This window comes from Sus scrofa, chromosome 1 (genome assembly GCF_000003025.6).
Source record: "Sus scrofa isolate TJ Tabasco breed Duroc chromosome 1, Sscrofa11.1, whole genome shotgun sequence".
Taxonomy (NCBI): Eukaryota; Metazoa; Chordata; class Mammalia; order Artiodactyla; family Suidae; genus Sus; species Sus scrofa.
In genome coordinates this window covers 217,635,454-217,655,837 of record NC_010443.5, presented here as the reverse complement: position 1 = coordinate 217,655,837, position 20,384 = coordinate 217,635,454, and the positions used below count along the sequence as shown (strand labels likewise).

The window sequence follows — 20,384 nt, the reverse complement described above, 5'->3', positions numbered from 1 at the left end:
GTGGACACTATGCAGCCCAAAAAGTAAACAAAAGAAAACATTGTCTTTCACCTGCCTTGTTGGCAACACTACGTGAAAATTCTGGCAACCTAAAGTGGAATAATACCTTTGGTCTCTGACTGGTTTGGTTATTTTTGGAACTTTTTATGGAATATTAATTTTATTTGCTCTAATTCTGCAGGAAACCACATTGGAAGTGCAAGGAAATATACATGATTAAAAATCAGAAGTGGAAAAAAGTAACCACACATTTTGCCTAAACTTTCCTAACCCAATATATCAGCTGAATCTTTTCAAAAATGTGGGGTCCTCCTTATAAGAGACTGATGAAAGAAACTGAAGATGACACAAACAGATGAAAAGATATATAATGCTTGTGGACTGGAAGAATCAATATTGTCAAAATGACTACACTATCCAAGGAACTCTATAGATGCAATGCAATCCTATGAAATTATCAGTGGAATTTTTCACAGAACTAGAACAAAAAAAAGTCAAGTTTGTAGAGAAACACAAAAAACCCTATACCCAAAGAAATCTTGAAAAAGAAAAACAGGAATCAGGCTCCCTGACTTCAGACTATACTACAAAACTACAGTGATAAAAAAAAAAAAACATCATGGTACTGACACAAAAACATAACTATAGCTAATGGAACAGGACAGAAAGCCCAGAAATAAATCCAGCACCTGTGGTCCACTGACATATAACAAAGGAGAAAAGAATATAAAATGTAGAAAAGACATTTATTCAGTAAGTGGTGCTGGGAAAACTGGACAGCCACATGTAAAAGAATGAAATGAGAACAGTCTCTTACACCATACACAAAAATAAGCTCAAAACGATTAAAGACCTAAACATAAGGCCAGATACCATAAAATTCTTAGAGGAAAACATAGGTAGAACACTCATTGACATAAATCACAGCAATATCTTTTCAGATGTATCTCCTGGAGTAATGAACATAAAAACAAAGGTATATTCTTCTTTTTCTAACTCATTTAGGTACTGGGTTAAGTTGTCGATTTGAGATTTTTCTTCTTTTTTGAGGAAGGCCTGTATTGCTATGAATTTCCCTCTGAGCACTGCTTTTTTGGCATCCCATAGATTTTTAGTGGATGTGTCTTCATTATCATTTGTCTCAGGATAGTTTTAATTTCCTTCTTGATTTCCTCATTGACCCAATGGCTTTTTAGTAGCATGTTGTTTAATCTCTGTGTAGTCAGTTTTTTCTTATTTATTTTCCTGTGGTTGATGTCTACTTTCATGCCATTGTGGTCAGAGAAGATACTTGAAATAATTTCTTTACTCTTAAATTTGTTGAGGTTAGTTTTTTGCCCCAGTATGGGGTCAATCCTTGAAAATGTTCCATGTGCACTTGAGAATATATATTCTGACTTTTTTGGATGTAATGTCCTGAAAATGTCAATTAAGTCTAACTTTTCTATTGCGTCATTTAGGATCTCTACTGCCTTATTGATTTTCTGTCTAGAGGATCTGTCCATTGATGTGAGTGGGGTGTTAAAGTCTTCTACTATTATTGCATTTCCATCAGTTTTTCCTTTTATGTCTGTTAGTATGTGTTATAGGTATCTGGGTGATCCTATATTAGGAGCATATATATTGATGATTTTAATATCCTCGTCTTAAATGGATCCTTTAACCATTAAATAGTCTCCTTCTTTGTCTTTCTTAATGCCTGTCATTTTAAAGCCTATTTTGTATGATAGGAGTATTGCAACTCCTGTTTCCTGTCTTGTGCATTGGCATGAAATATCTTTTCCCATCCCCTTACTTTCAATCTATATGTGTCCTTTGCTCTAAGATGAGTTTCTTGTAGGCAGCAGATTAAAGGATTTTGCTTTTTTATCCAATATGCCACTCTGTGTCTTTTGATTGAAGCATTTAGTCCATTGACATTTAAGGTGATTATTGATATATACATATTTATTGTCATTTTAAACCTTGTTTTCCAGTTGATTCTATGTTTCTCTTTTCTTCTTTTCTTTTTTGGGTTGGATGGTTTCCTTCTATTTTATGCTTGAGTATTTTTCTTTTCAGTTTTTGTGAATGTCATGTTTGGTTTTGATTTGTGGTTGCCCTGTTTTTTATCTGCTTGCTTTTAGCAAATGGTGCTGGGAAACCTGGACAGCTGCATGAAAATCAATGAAACTAGAACACACCCTCACACCACGCACCAAAATAAACTCAAAATGGCTGAAAGACTTAAATATAAAACAAGACACCATCAAACGCCTGGAAGAGAACATAGGCAAAACATTCTCTGACATCAACCTTACAAATTTTTTCTCAGGTCAGTCTCCCAAAGCAACAGAAATAAAAGCAAAAGTAAACCAATGGGACCTAATCAAACTGACAAGCTTTTGCACAGCAAAGGAAACCAAAAAGAAAAAAAAGAGTCAACTTAGAGAATGGGAGAAAATAGTTTCAAATGATGAACTGACAAGGGCTTCATCTCTAGAATATATAAGCAACTTATACAATTCAATAGCAAAAAAGCCAACAACCCAATGGAAAAGTGGGCAAAAGACCTGAATAGACATTTTTCCAAGGAAGATGTACAGATGGCCAACAAGCACATGAAAAAATGCTCAACATCCCTGATTATTAGAGAAATACAAATCAAAACTACCATGAGATACCACGTCACATCAGTCAGAATGGCCATCATTAATAAGTCCACAGATAGCAAATGCTGGAGGGGGCGTGGAGAAAAGGGAACCCTCTTGCACTGTGGGTGGGAATGTAAGCTGGTACAACCACTCTGGAGAACAGTATAGAGATACCTTAGAAATCTATACATAGAACTACCATATGACCCAGCAATCCCACTCTTGGGCATATATCCGGACAACACTTTCCTTAAAAAAACACATGCACCCACATGTTCATTGCAGCTCTCTTCACAATAGTCAAGACCTGGAAACAACCCAAATGTCCACTGACAGATGATTGGATTATTAAGATGTGGTATATATACACAATGGAATACTACTTAGCCATAAAAAAGAACAAAATAATGCTATTTGCAGCAACATGGATGGAACTAGAGAATCTCATCCTGAGTGAAGTCAGAAAGAGAAAGACAAATACCATACGATATCACTTATATCTGGAATCTAATATAAGGCACAGGTGAACTTTTCCACAGAAAAGAAAATCATGGACTTGGAGAATAGACTTGTGGTTACCGGGGGGGGGGGGGAGCTTGGGGTTAACAGATACAAACTATTGTCTTTGGAATGTATTAGCAATGAGATCCTACTGTGTAGCACTGGGAACTATGTCTAGTCACTTATGATGGAACATGATAATGTGCGAAAATAGAATGTGTACATGTATGTGTAACTGGGTCACCATGCTGTACAGTAGAAAAAAAAAACTGTATTGAGGAAATTAAAAAAAAAGAAGAAGAAAACAGCAAAAAAAAAAGTAAACAAATGGGATCTAATTAAACTTAAAAGCTTTTGTACAGCAAAGGAAACCGTAAGAAAAAAATGAAAATACAACTCACAGAGTGAAGGGAAATCTTTGCAAACAAAATGACCAACAAGGGATTAATCTCCAAAATATACAAACATCTCATGCAGCTCAATACCAAAAAAAAGAGAAAAAAACTCAATAAAAAAAAATGGGCAGAAAATCTAAATAGACATTTCTCCAAAGAAGACAGATCACCAAAAAGCATATGAAAAGGATGCTCAACTCAACATCAGTAATTATTAGGGAAATGCAAATCAAAACTACAGTGAGGTATCACTTCACACCAGTCAGAATGGCCACCATCAAAAAGTCTATAAATATAGGAGTTCCCATTGTGGCTCAGCAGATTAAGAACCTGGCTAGTATCCATGAGGATGCAGGTTCCCTGGCCTCACTCAGTGGGTTAAGGATCTGATTGTTGCCATAAGCTGTATGTAGGTCACAGATGCAGCTTGGATCTGACGTTCTTGTGCTGTAAGCCGGTAGCTACAGCTCCAATTTGACCCCTGGCCTGGGAATTTCCATATGCCATGTATGCAGCCCTAAAAAGACCAAAAAAAAAATCCTATGAATAATAAATAATAAATTATAGAGAGGAAGTGAAGAAAAGGGAGCCCTCCTACACTGTTGGTGGGAATGTAAGTTGGTGCAACCACTATGGAGGACAGTATGAAGGTTCCTTAAAAACTAAATATAGAACTACAATATGATCCAACAATCTATCCAGAGAAAACCAGTATTGAAGGTACAGCATCATTTATAATAGCTAAGACATGGAAGAAACCTAAAAGTCCATCAACAGAGGAATGAGTAAGAGAATATGGAACATACATACAATGGAATATCACTCAACCATAAAAACTAATGAAATAATGCCAGTTGCAGCAACATGCATAGACCTAGATATTGTCATACAAAGTGAAGTAAGTTAGACAGAGAAAGACAAATATCATATCAGATCACTAATGTGTGTAATATAATGAAAATGATACAAAACAGAAACAGATTCAAAGATTTTGAATTCAAACTAATGGCTACCAAAGGAGAAACACCAAGGGGAGAGATAAATTAGGAGGTTGGGATTAATATGTACATACTACTATATATAAAACCAATAAGTAATAAAGACCTGCTGTATAATACAAGGAAATCTACTCAATAATTTGTAATAACCTATATGGGGAAATAATCTAAAAAGGAATGCATATATGTATATGTAAAACTGATTCACTTTGTTATACACCTGAAACTAGCATTGGAAGTCAACTATACGTGAATAATTTTTTTTTAAATATAGGATCTTCAACTGCTATTCTTGCTCTTGTTCTAACATGACTATATTCAATACGGTTTACTCACTGGTGTTAGTAGGTATTTTTCATGGTCTGTTATTTACAGGGATTAATGTAAGCTAAGGAATGATTTAGGAAGTAACTTAAATCAGTGGCAGTACTTTAAAATTCATGATATAGCAATGGAGGAAAAATATGAAGCAAGTTGAACCACTAATGGCTCAAGCTCTAATCTGAGCTACACGTTATAACCAACTGAATTAGCAAACCACAAACAATAAAGAATAAAAATAAAACTTGGTGTATTATTTAAAGTACGTAAGTTTTTACATCTTCCAGGTTCACACTACACATTACTTTTCTGAGACCAGGTCTTTATAGGAGACACCAGGCTTAAGTGACATAAAAGAGTTTTTAAATCCCAGTTAGTTTGGTGTCCTTTGTTGATATTATTCTGCTTTTTCTGACCAACAATAATGAATAACCCACAAGTGCTAATGAGTAACTAACTCCCTTTGTCTCCAAGGACAGCAGAGCCAAACAAGAAATGTCAGAGGCACTGACACAAAATTTTAAAAACCTTTACAATGAAAATCTTCCCAATTATATAGTCCTATAGTACTGTAAATGTGAAACTGTCTTAAATATTTAAATGGCTGTGTCAAATGTACTTAAAGTGGGGATCATAAAACTGATTTCCCAGATGCTTTGAAGAATGCATCTCTACCAGTCTGATTTCAATCTGTAACTACTGAGCGGGAAGTAGGAGGAAGCACTATTACTGATACAATATAACTTGGATTCTATATTCACCAATTCTGCTAGGACCATAAAGTTGCCAAATGCAGAGTGCGCTCTACATTCACTCAGTGGCAGAGATAAGTATGAAAAGTCTTATCTCAACACATTAAAAATTTATGTGTAGTAGGCAATCATTTTACAAATTTCTGTATCTTAGAAATAAAAAGGTAAAAGTAACTTTTTTCTCTGTTATAATACAGAGAAAATAAACAAATACACTCATGTTTCTAAGAACCGGGATACTCAATGACAAATTTGCAATGAGGAAGTGTAAGGAAGAACTCTGTGATGTTGTTCTGGTATATTTCCTTACTCTGCCCACAGAAAGGACCTAGAAGCAATAACACCCCAGAGCCAATAAGAACACTCTTTCATCCAGCTTTCCAAACATCATTTCCCATTAAAAGAGACCTGAGCTTTTTGGGAAAATGGTTGATTCCAGGTCTGGGGTAGGGAAGTCCAAATGAGCCTAGATCATCTTGCTATGTCTCAAAGCCAGAAAGTACTTCATGGGAACATACCAAAAGTACATAAGAATTGACTTTAAGGGATCCCAACTAGCCAAATCTGGGGAAATTTGAGCAGCAGAAAAATTAGAGATGGTAATGAATTATACTACAGGAAATTTTTAAAAAGAGTATGTGAATCTCCAGTGATTCTCAAAAAGAAAAAAGGGAGACAAGTTCTCTTTTCTAGAAGAATACCAACTAATAAACATAAGAAGGAATGATAAAATCAGAAAACGACCATTATACAATCAGCAATGTAATAACTGTTTTAGACAAGGATCATCAATAGATGCTGTGAAAGGCTGTTAGAGAATAGAATATTCAGAAATGATTATTTATTAATTTTGAAAAGTATACTTTACAATGTAGAGATCTGGCAACACCACCTTAGGCAGACAACCAAAAGCAGCATCACAAATACTAGGACAAATGAACATTTAGTGCTTCCTGCTGTGATGTAATGGGGGATGCACAAATTCTCTATGTAGTATTCCCGCCAAAAATACATTTAACTTGAACCTGATTATGAAGAAATGACGAGACAAATCAGAATGTCAGACAAGACAACTGACCTTAACTCTTTAAAAATATCAACACATTTTTGTCACGAAACACACACACACAAAAAAAGGGCAGGGGAAGAGGGTCATTCTAGATTAAAGATCATTAAAGAAACATGACAACCAAATATAATGCATGATCGTTGATTATACTCTGGATAAAAAGGACATAAATGGCTACAAAGGACATTGGATTATAAAAGGGGAAAGAAAATAATGCTTTATATTATAAATAATAAGTAAAATAAAATATACAATGAATTTGATTATGAACTATATTTTAAGATATAACTATATAAATGATATTGTTGTATCAAAGCTCAATTTCTAAGTTATGATTAATGTATTTCAGTTATATTATTAACATATTCCAATGTCTGCTTAGGAATTTGGGGATGAAAAGCCATAATGTCTGCAACTTACTGGCAAGACTTCAACTTACCTGAGAGAGAGATAAAGGTAGCAAATGCTAAAAAGCAAGATATAATAGAACAGAATACAAGACAAAATCTAACTTTTTAAAAGATACATTCAGGAATGAAAAGTGGATTTTATTTAAGAAATTAATTATGTATGATTGGCTAATTAAGTGGAAATAGTTGAGTGGGACTCCTAGGAAAGCCAGTTAAAAAGAGTTGCGGGGGAGCAGTCCCTTTTTGTCTATTGTCCTTCTCCCTTCCTCCTTCACCCTCATCAGAAAACAGAATCCATAGAGGTACCACAGTGAGGTAGCCAATGCGCAACCAAGAGAGAAAGACTAACAGAAGCTCCATGATTTGGGGGTCTGTCTTCCCTAAGTTTCTAACCATCAGCAGCAATCACCTACCTTGCCTGCAATTTGTGTGAGAAAAATGAACTTCTATGACAGAGGTTCCCAAATCTTCTCAGTTCATGGCATTCTTAGTCTCTCAATAATTTTTTCATGGTGCCCCTTGGCCAAAAGGAATACCTAACCATTCCATTTATTAAGTAGTTAGGTGTCAACACCTTAATAGTATTTATGTACTAATAACTTATTAGCTGTTTGAAACCAAATAACACACATAAATTTAAAAGAATTTTATTTAATTTTTAAATGACCACAATTACTAAAGGATATGTATTTCTATTATGCCTTCTATTATTTCTCAAACCTTGGAATCAAATTGGACATCACTACCTCCATCTCCTATTTCACATTGATTTTCACTTAGTACTTGCTTTTTTTATTGTGGTAAAATACACATAAACATAAAATTTACCATTTTATCCATTTTTTAAGTATATAGTTCAAGCATTAATTATGTTCACATTGTTGTACAACCATCACTACCATCTATCTCCAGAACTTTTTCATCTTTCCAAACCTAAACTCCATACTCTTTAAAAATTAATTCCCCATTTTCTCCTCCCCTAGTCCACGGTAACCATCATTCCACTTTATTTATCCATGAATCTGATTATTCTAGGAACCTTATATAAGAGGAATCATACAATCTTTTTCTTTTCGTGTCTGGCATATATTTCACCAGCATAATGTCTTAAAGGTTCATACATGTTGCAGCATATGCCAAAATTTCCTTCCTCATGAAGGCTGAATAATATTCCATTGTATGGATATTACACATTTTGCTTACCCATTCATCCACTGATGGACACTTGGGTTACTTCTACCTTTGGCTATTGTGAATAATGTTGCTCTGAACCTGGATGTACAAACTACTTGCTTTTTTTAAATTACAACTACCAAATATGTAGTTTCTCAAAGATACAATATCATCAAAAGTAACATACTACAATCTATTGTTGAAACTGTGAACCTCCTCAATCTAACAGTCTGCCTGGTGTTCAGGGATGTCACATACCCCATCTTTCCTTCAAAATTTAAGGAGTTCCCATGTGGCACAGCAGAAACAAATCCAACTAGAAACTATAAGGTTGTGGGTTCGATCCCTGGCCTCGCTCAGTGGGTTAAGGATCCAGCGTTGCCGTGAGCTGTGGTATAGACTGCAGATACAGCTCAGATATGATGTTGCTGTGGCTGTGGCATGGGCCAGTAGCTACAACTCTGATTCAACCCCTAGCCTTGGAACCTCCATACGCTGCAAGTGCAGCCCTAAAAAGAAAAAAAAAAATTTAAGTATCTCATGGCTCTCTCCGAGTTTCCTGTGGTATCCCTGTGCTCTTGGCAAACTATTTGGGAACCATACCCTACGATGTTAAAGCCACAGTTATTTGAGTTTTCATATGAGCAGAAATCAATCTTTACATAACAAACATTACAATCAAGTTTGTTTCTCAGGAGGCTCCCACTGGAAATTTTTGAGTCTTCAAGTAAGATTTTGTCATATGACAATCCCTAGGTAACTTATTCTAATGGAGATTTATATAGAGAGATATAAATATACCTCCTCTTGTTTCTGTTTCTCTGGAGAACCCTAATACACCCAGAGAGTCACAGGTTCTTTGACACTTATCCTTCTTGATCATGACACGTCAATAGGCATGGGAAAGCAGTGGCAAAGTCAGGAAGAAATGTCAACTTCACGCTTAGCACATTGTCCTCAAGGTTAAAATCCTTTCAGAGCTCACCAGGTTCCTCAAGAGAGATCCAGACTCGTTGGTATGTCACTCATGACCCTTAAGCTACTGTTTAATCCTTTCCAGTCTTATCTCCCACCAATGCACCGCCCCTCAATGTGAAACCAGATAGAAATCCATGAAGTACACCATGACTGCTCCCCTCTAGCTTTTGAGTGTGCACTTCTCTATACCCAAAGTAAGTTACAGACAGCTCCTGCTCTTTCACAGGCATGAGTGTGCACACGCATGGGTACACACACACACACACACACATGCACAGGACATACTCTTCCATGACTGTTAAGACTAAATGCTCACCCTTTAGATGTCTGCCTAGATAACCCACTCTCCTCTCAGATTCACTTTTCAAGAACAGGCTGGGAAAGCCTCCAAATCACCGTAAGTATATCTCTCCAGAGACTTAACTGTGCTTTATTTTAACTACCCATTTATTTGTCTGAATTATCAACTCCTTGAGGAACAGGACTATGTTTTATTAGCTGTTATAGTCCCCAAATAGTGATTCACCCATAACATATGCTCAATAATTATTTATTGAGCAAATGATGGAATGGAGTTCAAAGAGTCCCATATCACCATTCTCAACTAGTTACTGCCTTGGTTTAGTAATTGTCAACCAAGATCTGAAAGGGACATATATAGCCGCTAATGACACCATCCAGACCACTGGTGGTATCCAAGCTGCTAGGAGGAATAATACAGTTGCCTTCAACCCTTTAGCCATGACCAAGCATGCACCAACCATACAAATCCACTACAGATACCACAAGCCTGGAAGCTGAGCAAGGAGTCAGAAAACTGAACAGAGGAAAATCAGGAAGCAGTGCTAATTTTTACATGAGAGGTCCAAGAAGAGTTCATTTTTCCTTAAGTACCTTCAGGGTTTTTTTTATATAAACCATGATTATAATTATAACCACTTCTAGTCATCATTAAAGTAATATTCCCAAAATCCTTATTTCCTTGGCAGTGTTAAAGTTATTCATTCTTTTTAGATCTTAGTTCCATTATCAGTTAATCAACAATAGTATACAACTCAGGGCTGTTGTGAGGAATAACTGAGACTATGCATTGGAAAGCACTTAACATGGTGCCTGACATGCTAAGTTGTGATATAATAAATGCAAGCCATTAATATTATCACATTACTGCCAGTCAGGACTTCAAACACAAACTTATATAAAAGCAAGCCACAGTTCACTAGTCAATCATGAGCTAAAAGTTTTACTGTGCCTCAGACCCTGAAAATACAAACACATGAGCTTGACATTAAGCAACTTAACTTGCCACACCATAAACATAGCAACTCGACAATGACAGAGCTATTTTAGATGCAGCCCGCAGGGAAAGTGTTTCTATACTTAATACTAAATATTAGTAGCTTTGAAAAATGAACAACTCAAAACCAAACCTAGACAAAAATAAGTAAAAAAGAAAAAAGTTACACATACATTTAGTTTTTCAAAAAATCTACCCATAGAAACCAACTTATTCATACACAGAAATATAGACACTAAAACAAACAATTTTGGGGTTACTTGCATGATATACATCATTATTCACTGTATTTGTATACATTATGAATTAATGGGATGAATGGCTATTCACAAGCTAACAGTAATTTTATTTGCTGGTATAAACATTTAAAACTAAGATTATAAAGATACATAAAGGGATATATAATTTGCTATTTTAGGTAACGAAGCTATATTATACGTGGGATACACACTCATTTTTCTAATACACTTATCAGTTAGCAGTATAACTTCATTAAGTCAACATTAGTTTCTAGAGAGAGCATGTAATTCAAATAACTTGTTATTCTCCAAAAATTATCCTTAATCTAAAATTTGTAACTCAAACACTCTTTAGTTAAAATCATTCTCTATGCATTTCAAAATTAACAAGTTTTTCTAGTTCTCGAGCACGGAAATACATCTTTTCATTACACTTTTCTAGCCTCCTCTCTTGTCACTAGCTATATTATAAAATTATGGTTCTACTATTAGAATAATTTTTAATCATTTTTATGTACTAGTTCCTCATTTTACTGGCTATTAAAAATTTCTCCCTTTTTAATTCTTTTCCTTCCAAGAACCACCCTTCTTCCAGTACCCAACTAACATAGTGGCAGTTCTAGCCACCCATCTCCTTCATGGCTTGCAGAATCCATCCCCTGGTGAGCCAGGTCAGAGTTTTGTATATCCAGAGGGCAGGATCATGCTAAACTTGCTCTTGCCCTTGCTAACCACCATCTACTTTACCTCCCTGTTTCTGATCTTTCTATCTCATCTTCCACTCTGTTTCAACAACCCATGAGATGTCACATTTATCACTGTGGCTCCCTCATCCTCACATACATGTACATATTCACATCTTTTCCTAGAAAGCTACATATCATTACAAAGCCATCAACTTTGACCCAACATTAAATCATGTATTTTTCCATAGGATTTGCTAGTAGAGAAGACACTAGGGGAAGAAAACAATAGTATCCTAGAAATATAATCCTACCTTTCCCAGGATTTGGAGGAAATGGGTTTCCAAACTCCTGCTGCTTTGGCTTTAAACTATGTGGCCCTGAAATGCCTCCAGCCTGGGTGACCTGGAATCGTGGCTTCCCATTGGTAAGTACTTGTCTCCTGGGGCTCAAGGCAGGCAGATGGATGGGGCTCTCATTCATATTGCTCTGAGGAGCCATCCCTCCTCCTGAGGGCATCTTGAGATGGAGGCTATTAGCAAGGTTTCCAATAGCAGGGCTTGGTGTGTTGCCACAGGACGAGGGGCCAGGAGTCCCCGAGTGCGTTCGGATGGGAGGAATATGTTGGCCACTGACCATCCCAGGTCCCTGAGGGGTTCCTGATGTCCGATGGAGACTCATGCTGCATGACCTTCCATTCATTCTGAAAAAACCTATAGCCAGGTCGGTCAAATATCCAGTGACACTAATGACTCCTTTCAGGCAAAGTCCAATAAGTTATCCATGATGTAGCTTATTCGCCTGTTTAAAAAAAAAATAAAGACAGGCATTTTTAAAAGTAAAAAAGAAAATAAGTTATAGTGAGTTTTCAACCTGTATAGCATTCACATGAGAAAGAAAAGAAGCACTCTCAGCAAAATTTTTTACTTAAGAACAGGGTTATTGAAAACATAGTTCATTGGCAGGCACTCTCCCCTCCTGCATTCAGGGTAGACATGGATTATGGATAACTGCATTGTTTGGCCGGGGGCGGGGGGGTGGCCACTGAACCCTTCCCAATACAGAGCTCTTAGCAACTATAAGCAATCTAACAACGCCAGCAAAATGAAACTTATTTTGCTCCATAGAGGATATATCTGTACTAGTTCATTTTTGCTACAGTGTGAACTGGGAAACCCTTCATGAGCTGTGAGACTAGTACTTCAAAGGTTCCAGTGAACAAAGAAAAAGCTGATATAACCTATAAATGAGATTATGAGATTAAACCATCTCAGATTTTTACAATTCCTCGATTTATAAAAGATAAAAATACAGGCCTAGAAATCTCACAGAAGCTACATATATCATATACCCAAATATTCATAGTAGCATTAGTCTTGTTTCTATACTGATCCTGAGTTGTAAGAATGGAAAAAGAATCAACATCACAATAATCTCACTTTCCATTAATTAAGAAAGATCCTAGAAAAGGAAGAGGCTGTGCAAAATGTCATTTTATGGAAAGCGTAAGGACAGAACAACCCTTCTAAAGTTGAGTATATTCACCATGCACTACACATGGTAAGTGGACAGTAATTCCACGAAGTTTCCATCTACCATCCCACCACCTCACTCCTCAAGTGGCAGAGGGAGAACCAAAAGTAGTGACATGGACACAGGACATCATCATCCATTTGTATATAATGTCAGTACTCCCTGGTTATAAATCAATAGGAAAGACACTTTCCTTCCTGGAGCATTAGTTCCCCAAAATGTATGTAATGATGTCATTAAGTTCCACTACTCTAAATAAATGACAGGAATAGTCACAATCTATATTTTTTTAATATAAACATGATAATCATGGAAAGAAGCCAAAGCTGAACAAACACAAGCAATACAGACTAAGTGTAAAGTAGTAACAACCAGATATCCTCAACTGTATGATTCCTACCTTATCTATGATTTACTCAAATGTCTCAAATGAATATTTCCAACTCAACTTGCAAATGAATGTTCCATAAATCATCAAGGACAGGATATCAAAGAAGTCAAACTTGTGAAGAGTTTTTTTAAATCATTTTGGAAAATCAAAATCCAAGTATCCCTTGCTTTTCAAAAGTTTACTTACATGACTTTACTTTCACAAAAGACTTAACCTAAGAATCTGTTTCCACTAACCAAAAGAAATCTGAGGAGGATTTTCACTTCTGTGAAAAAAGGCGAAAAGCAAAAAGAACATTCAGCTTTTTTGTTTTGCAGGGGGGCATTATAGAAGCAGCACTCACCCAAAGCAGCAAGAATGGCACCATCAAGTTCCTTCCTGGTAACTATACTCAGCATCTCAGCTTCAAGCCACCATAGTGCTAAACTGTGTCTGTGAGCATCTGTGCTTTATCTCAATTTATTTTTGTGCGTCCCTTAGCAATAAGTGTCCTCAGGTAACTGCTTCTTCACTTCACCCCATTTCAACTGACAAAACATTTCATACGAATGCTTTACTTCCAGATAGCAGGGGAAACCTGTAGTATTTAATGTTCAAATCAAGCACTCACTATGCCTTCTGCAAAGCTGATTCTGAGGGAGAGTTCTTATGTTGAAGAACTTTAAAAATTAATGCCAATGTAAATCTTGAATGTTTTCTTCATCTTTATCAATTCTTCATTTTATAAAGAATTCTCTCAGAGTTCCCATCATGGCTCAGTGGAAACAAATCTGACTAGTATCCATGAGGACACAGGTCCAATCCATGGCCTCGCTCAGTGGGCTAAGGACCCAGCATTGCCATGAGTTGTGGTGTAGGTCACAGAGGCGGCTCAGATCTGGTGTTGCTATGGCTGTGGCATAGGCTGGCAGCTGTAGCTCTGATTTGACCCCTAGCCTGGGAACCTCCATACACTGCAGGTGTGGCCCTAAAAAAAAAAAAAAATTTCCATCAATCCACCACAATTAATACTGACATGCCATCTAGTCCACAGAAAAAATCCTAGATCTCACTTCTGTCCTTCACTCCATTAACACTGCCAATAAGGGACAAATAAATCTAATACAGATTATCTAAACCTGCATCATTTAAGCTTGCTTATGGAACAATAAGAAATGAACTCTGGTTATCAGACTGCTTATAAGGGTTTTTTTGGTTTTGTGGGGTTTTTTTGGGGGGGTTGGTTTTTTGTTTTTTGGGTTTTTTTTTTTTTTTTTTTTTTTTTGGCTGGAAAAATTCCAGTGCCTTTTCTGCTGTGTCCATTTAAAAGAATTCAAGTATATTACCAGCTAGTCTAATGATTCACAGGTTGATTGTGGGCAAGTCATTTTAATGTCTCTGTACTTTGCCAGGAAATATTAGCCATTTATTATTCACTCATTGATAAAACAGTATTTTGTGAGGCACTTGGAACCCTACAGAAGAAAGCCCTTATTCAGTACCAACCTCCTCAAAAAGGCAAAATAAACACGTTGTATTGGCAATTTGTTGAAAAAGAGGAATTATCCAACATGACTGGAAATATGACTCACTAAGACCACGGTCCAAGTGACAAGCGTCTGCAAATTTGCAGACTATGCACATTTCAAGGTTTTTAAAAATGAGGGAGTCAGTTTTGGCAGCAAGATCATATACAAGCACGAATTCTCATCAAAAATCTGGATTAAAAACATATAGGTAAGTACTTAGCATTAGGTTAGATCATTAAGAAGGCGAGTTTGTAAGAACGAATAACTAAAGTGCTAAGAACTTAAAGTATCAAACTCATACTTGCCTGTCTTAGACTGATATTTATTTTATATTTATTTTTTATAAACCATACTCTATTTTAAATAGATTTAAGTTGAAAGTAAAAATAACAAAAACAAAAATGTACTTAAATTTTATTACTAAAAAAGCAATGGCCAGAAAGTAAAGTGGTTAATACCATAAAGAAAAACCAATAAGTCAATGGCATGTGAGCTGAGGAAAACCAGCCTCAAGACAAAAATAAAATAAACTGTAAGAGAAAATATTTATAATAATCCACTTCTCGCATCAATTATACCAACAGATTTTTCAAGCATTATATACCAACACATAAAAGTCGGTTCTGTCTATTCATATTATAATATTGTATATGCTTTTTGGCCAGGCCACATGATCACATACAATTCTAAGACCACTTAGTAAAAAAAAAGGAATAAACACCTAACTTTTAGGAAAGACACATCCTCACTGAGTCAGAGTGAACAGAGTACTCAACTAGTAGTTAGACACCTGAGTTCTACTTGTCATAAGTAATTTTTAACTTCTCTGGACAGTTTTTCACCCACAAAATGAAGAATTTGGTGGTAATCAATCATCTCTTGAAATTTTGTCTGTCCAGATAATTAAGAAAAGGAAGATAAAGGAAAATACTCGCTATGATGAAGGATAAATATGTATATTTTACACCTAAGGCCCTTAAATCAAGGGGACAGGGTAGAAATGAAAGCAAAAATAATAGTAATCTCTGCCAATTCAATCAAAGCAAGAGCTAATAGGAGGCTTTCAAGTCAGCAATGTGCTGGAGGACAACACTCACCTTGAAAAATGAATTTTAGTGTTAAATTTTCCTTCACTTTGCCAGAACTAATCAGTATCATAACTTAGCTGGCAAGATTCCACTGGAAGAGCATCTTTCCATTTAAAAACTTAATCAAGTTCTCCAACATTACTTTCTCCTCTGTTCTCCATCCAACTACTCTACCACAGGCTATCAACAGGAAAAAAGAAGAAGAAGAAGAAGAAAAAGAAAAAGCAAGTAATATCCAGAAGTATAAACTTAGAGTACTCTGAATCTGGCATATTGATATATTTAGATTTGTAATACGCCACTGGTTCAAACAGTGAAAATGTTCACTTGTTCTGCTAAATGAATCAACATGAATTTTAAAAAGCTTTCCTTTTGACCACTTGAAAACTCTTAAAACATACTCCTCTACATCAGGTCAGAGAGGAAATTACTTAACTAAGGAAACCAAGGCAGAAAATCACTTAATAATGATTTTTATTAGATTTCTGGAAAAACTATGACTTTAATCAAAGTACAAGATCATGATTCTACCTTCTACCCACAGCTTGATGCACTGTTCCTCATGGATTAAAAGATTAAACAAAGCAATGTTAACTCATCCATTCAAGAAAATTCCAAAAACACAAGTTCCATAATGTCTATTTAGAGCCAAAAGCCTTTCCTTAGTAAATATTATTAATGGACTCTATCTAGTGTTATAATTCATCTGATGAGCCAGTTAATTATTAATTTTCATACATCATTTCATTTCCTTAGGCTACATTTAGCCTTTGTTACATTTTCCATTACTTAGCCACAAGCTTTTCTTACTCTGCATAGAAAACCAGATAATAAGACACAAAATACTGGTCTAGCAAACAAACTGCTGTTGGGCTTGCTCCCTACATATATAAGTCAACTAAAATAGAGTTTTTATTGATTCTTTTTATTTTTTTCCCTTTAGGTTAATGATTGTTTAATTTAATTAACATTGCCTTTTCAACATTGGCTGCCTTGATCGCTAATAGGCCCATGCTATTCCCAGGGGTTTCTCTAGTTACAGCTCTGTAGCCAGAAGAATATAGAAATGAAAGCCTATTGATAGATAATATAAATTATTCTCATGCACGGCTGCAGTGTGAAGCACATTTTGCAATTCAATCAAGGACAGATAGAGCTGAATGTTCTTAGATCCTGAGAGTTCATTTTAATAAGCAGAATGTACCTTGTCCTAACACAGGTGACTGACTCCTCAGAAAAGATTATATAAACAAAAACCAATTGTGTAAGTCATTTTATTGGCAACAATATAAACATAGCTATATTAGATGTCACCAATAAATCAAAATTATTCTTGTCTGCAATTTTAACAAGAGGAAAGTGCAAACATGTGCCTGTGAAGCTAGAGGATATTATAGAGGAAATGCATTGGATGTGTACAATATCATTTCTCTAAATTGAAAGTATATTATGATAAAGTAACTGGCAACAAAGTATAGTTGATCATTACTGTGGTTTCATAACTTTATTCAGTGAGACTGACAGATTCACAGACTTTACAATATAACTTATACAGAAACAGGGCTGGAATAATTCCACATTGCTAAGATGTAGAGTGGAAATTTAGGATGTTACACCTGGTAACTAGTACATGTAAACCATATAGTAACTTGGGCACTCCCAAGATCTAATGTAGGCAATTCAAGAATATTAACATATTTATTTTGAATACTAAGATGTAATAGCTATTATTCAAATAATATAATCATCAATAAAATGAAGTGAAAGAGGAGATTTAGCTTTGAGTTATACCTATTACAAGTATGAATACAAAGTAGTGTTCCATCCAGAAATTCAAGACCATTTTACCAAAGGCCACTCAGAAAAGATAATATAATGAAGTTATGGATCCCATCTAAGAGAATTACTTATTTATTTTTATCCGTGGATTCTAATCCTTTGCTATCAAATTAGAAATATATACATTTTAGCTTTTTATATAAAATTTTTTCAAAAATAATATTCCCTAAGTTTATAGTGTAAAATATCTGGCAATGTCCCTTTAATCAAATTACTGCTATGATTCTACAAATGTAGATATTAAATATGGACAGGACATTTAAGAAAGGAAGGGAAGAGGAAGGGGAAAGAGTGACAGAAAGAAGAGAGGGGGGGAATGGAAGGAAGTAGAAAAAAAGGAATGACCAAATCTAATGCTGGAGTTTATTCTGTAGTTAGTCAATCCTAAGTTAAAAATCAGAAGAAGCACTGAGAACCTTCTACACAGTGGTTGCAGATTTCTAGATTTCAGTAATTGCAGATTTCTAGAAGAAATTCAGAAACTTCAGGAAAAAATATTGCTGGAGGGCAACATTAGAAGTTCAATAACCTCTCTTTGAATCTACTTTCCACACTTCAATGCATCCATGCAACTCTCATAGTCCCCTAACTTAGTAAATGTCACTACTTTTAGTAGTAATTACCTATAAGTATTCATCGAGTTGGCTTCAGTCATTAACTAATCAATGAGTACAGAAAATTCTAGAAAAATATGGCCTACCAAAAATGGCAACAGAGAGAGGGATAGTTAGGGATTCCCTTGGTCAGCTGCAAGAAATCCCACAAAATGAGCACAAACTTGAAACCACAGATTTTTAAGACAAACATCAATAAGTTCAGAAAAAGGTAACCATGCCTTGACCCATTTTGAATATGGGCCATAATTTTCTAGATCTACGTCTAACAAATTAGTTTTTCTAAAGCAGCATTTTTCAAATTGGCCACAATCTTATTGGTGAGCCTTGAAATCAATTATTCAATGGCAAAAACTTTTTTTTTTTTTTTTTGTCTTTTTGCTATTTCTTGGGCCTCTCCCACGGCATATGGAGATTCCCAGGCTAGGGGTCCAATCGGAGCTGTAGCCACTGGCCTACACCAGAGCACACGGGGGATCCGAGCAGCGTCTGCAACCTACACCACAGCTCACGGCAATGCCGGATCCTTTAACCCACTGAGCAAGGGCAGGGACTGAACCCGCAACCTCATGGTTCCTAGTCGGATTCGTTAACCACTGCGCCACGACAGGAACTCCGCAAAAACATTTTTTAATGAATTATAACCAAGTGAAATAAAACAGAAGGAAGCTATCAATGTGCATCAAATACATTAATGGTTAAGAACTGTTCTATTTCAGTGATTTATTGGTATACATGTCTACATAGCTATATGCATATAGTGTGTTCTGAGTAAGATAAAAATGTATTTTCTGGTGGATTACAGTAAAAAACATACAAGAACTATAGCTATAAAAGCATTTGAACTATCTGCCTATCCAGGTACCTACCAAGAACAGCTATAGATACAAAGAGAATTGAACAGCTAAAGTAAAATAAATTACAAAATATAGCTGTAATGAAAGGAAGATCTAAATGTATGACATTTTTAGCTTTATGAAAAATAAGGATTAAATAACACAAAGCTACACTCTTATCACTGTTATCTTTCACTTTGTCTTTTATTTAGTATCGATTAATCAGTTGTGCTGTGTAGATATTAACCAACTAACTAATAAAATCAAGATCAAAATGACTGACCATTTTAGATCTTCCTTGTTGCAGAGGGTAGATGATCCTCCTTGGAATAAAACTTCATTCATAAAATGCTAAAGGAGGGAAAATTTAAATTAACACATAATTGCCTTTGAGAACTGAGTTTTTTAAAATATGTTCATAATGTGAGTTAACCATCAGATCCTATGAAGAGGAATTTGAAATGGAAAAATGAACGCATTCACTATGATGTCACCACTGAATTAATTACCTGAACTGTGAAGAGTGAATACCACATGGCCATGATTTGAGACACAAAGGCTTCTTCAGAGTATAAAAGTAACTGGCTGGAGATATTTTTCTTAAAAAAAAAAATCTCACACAAGGAGATACATATGCTATAAAATACAGCAAATGAAAGTCCATTCTCTGTTATCTAGTGTGTATAAATAACTTCTCAGTCCATGTGCACAGCTATTTGTAAAGCTAAAAATCATAATCCTTTTAAAGAGTAATAAACACCTACCTATGGAAGATTCTAGAAATAAACTTAATTTAGTACTCATTAAACCAAATATTCAAGTACATTAAATTGTCCCTATCACATGTGTAACTGATTTCTTTCCTTCTGTATAGTCAGTTATTGCTTAAAAGTGACCAATGTAACTATTTTTAGCTGCTGGTAGACAGAAGTTTTATACAAGTTAATTTATATTCACTGACATCACTGCAGAAGTATGAACGTCCACAACAATGACTAGGCCCTTAACCAACATGACAACATATTTATTTAAAAAAAAAAAACCTACATGAATGACTCAGTCAAGTTACAGACAGAAGTGGAATCTATTGGTCATGCTGCAAAGGTTGGGAAAACATTAATCCACT

The 20,384-nt window shown here is 35.5% G+C and overlaps 1 protein-coding gene across 6 annotated transcripts in view; it reads right to left on the bottom strand.

Annotated features, from left to right (window-relative positions):
- GLIS3 (GLIS family zinc finger 3) overlaps positions 1-20,384 on the bottom strand; it is a 545,026-nt gene that overhangs the window by 461,792 nt on the left and 62,850 nt on the right. For 3 of the 6 annotated variants that reach the window (XM_021074388.1, XM_021074403.1, XM_021074379.1), the window contains exon 2: positions 11,764-12,250. In XM_021074388.1, the coding sequence (XP_020930047.1) occupies positions 11,764-12,151 (388 nt within the window). In that variant the 5' untranslated portion in view covers positions 12,152-12,250. Of the gene's footprint in view, positions 1-11,763; positions 12,251-19,541; positions 19,610-20,384 lie in introns of those variants that run through there. The other 3 variants (XM_021074393.1, XM_021074396.1, XM_021074390.1) reach the window with 2 other exon arrangements.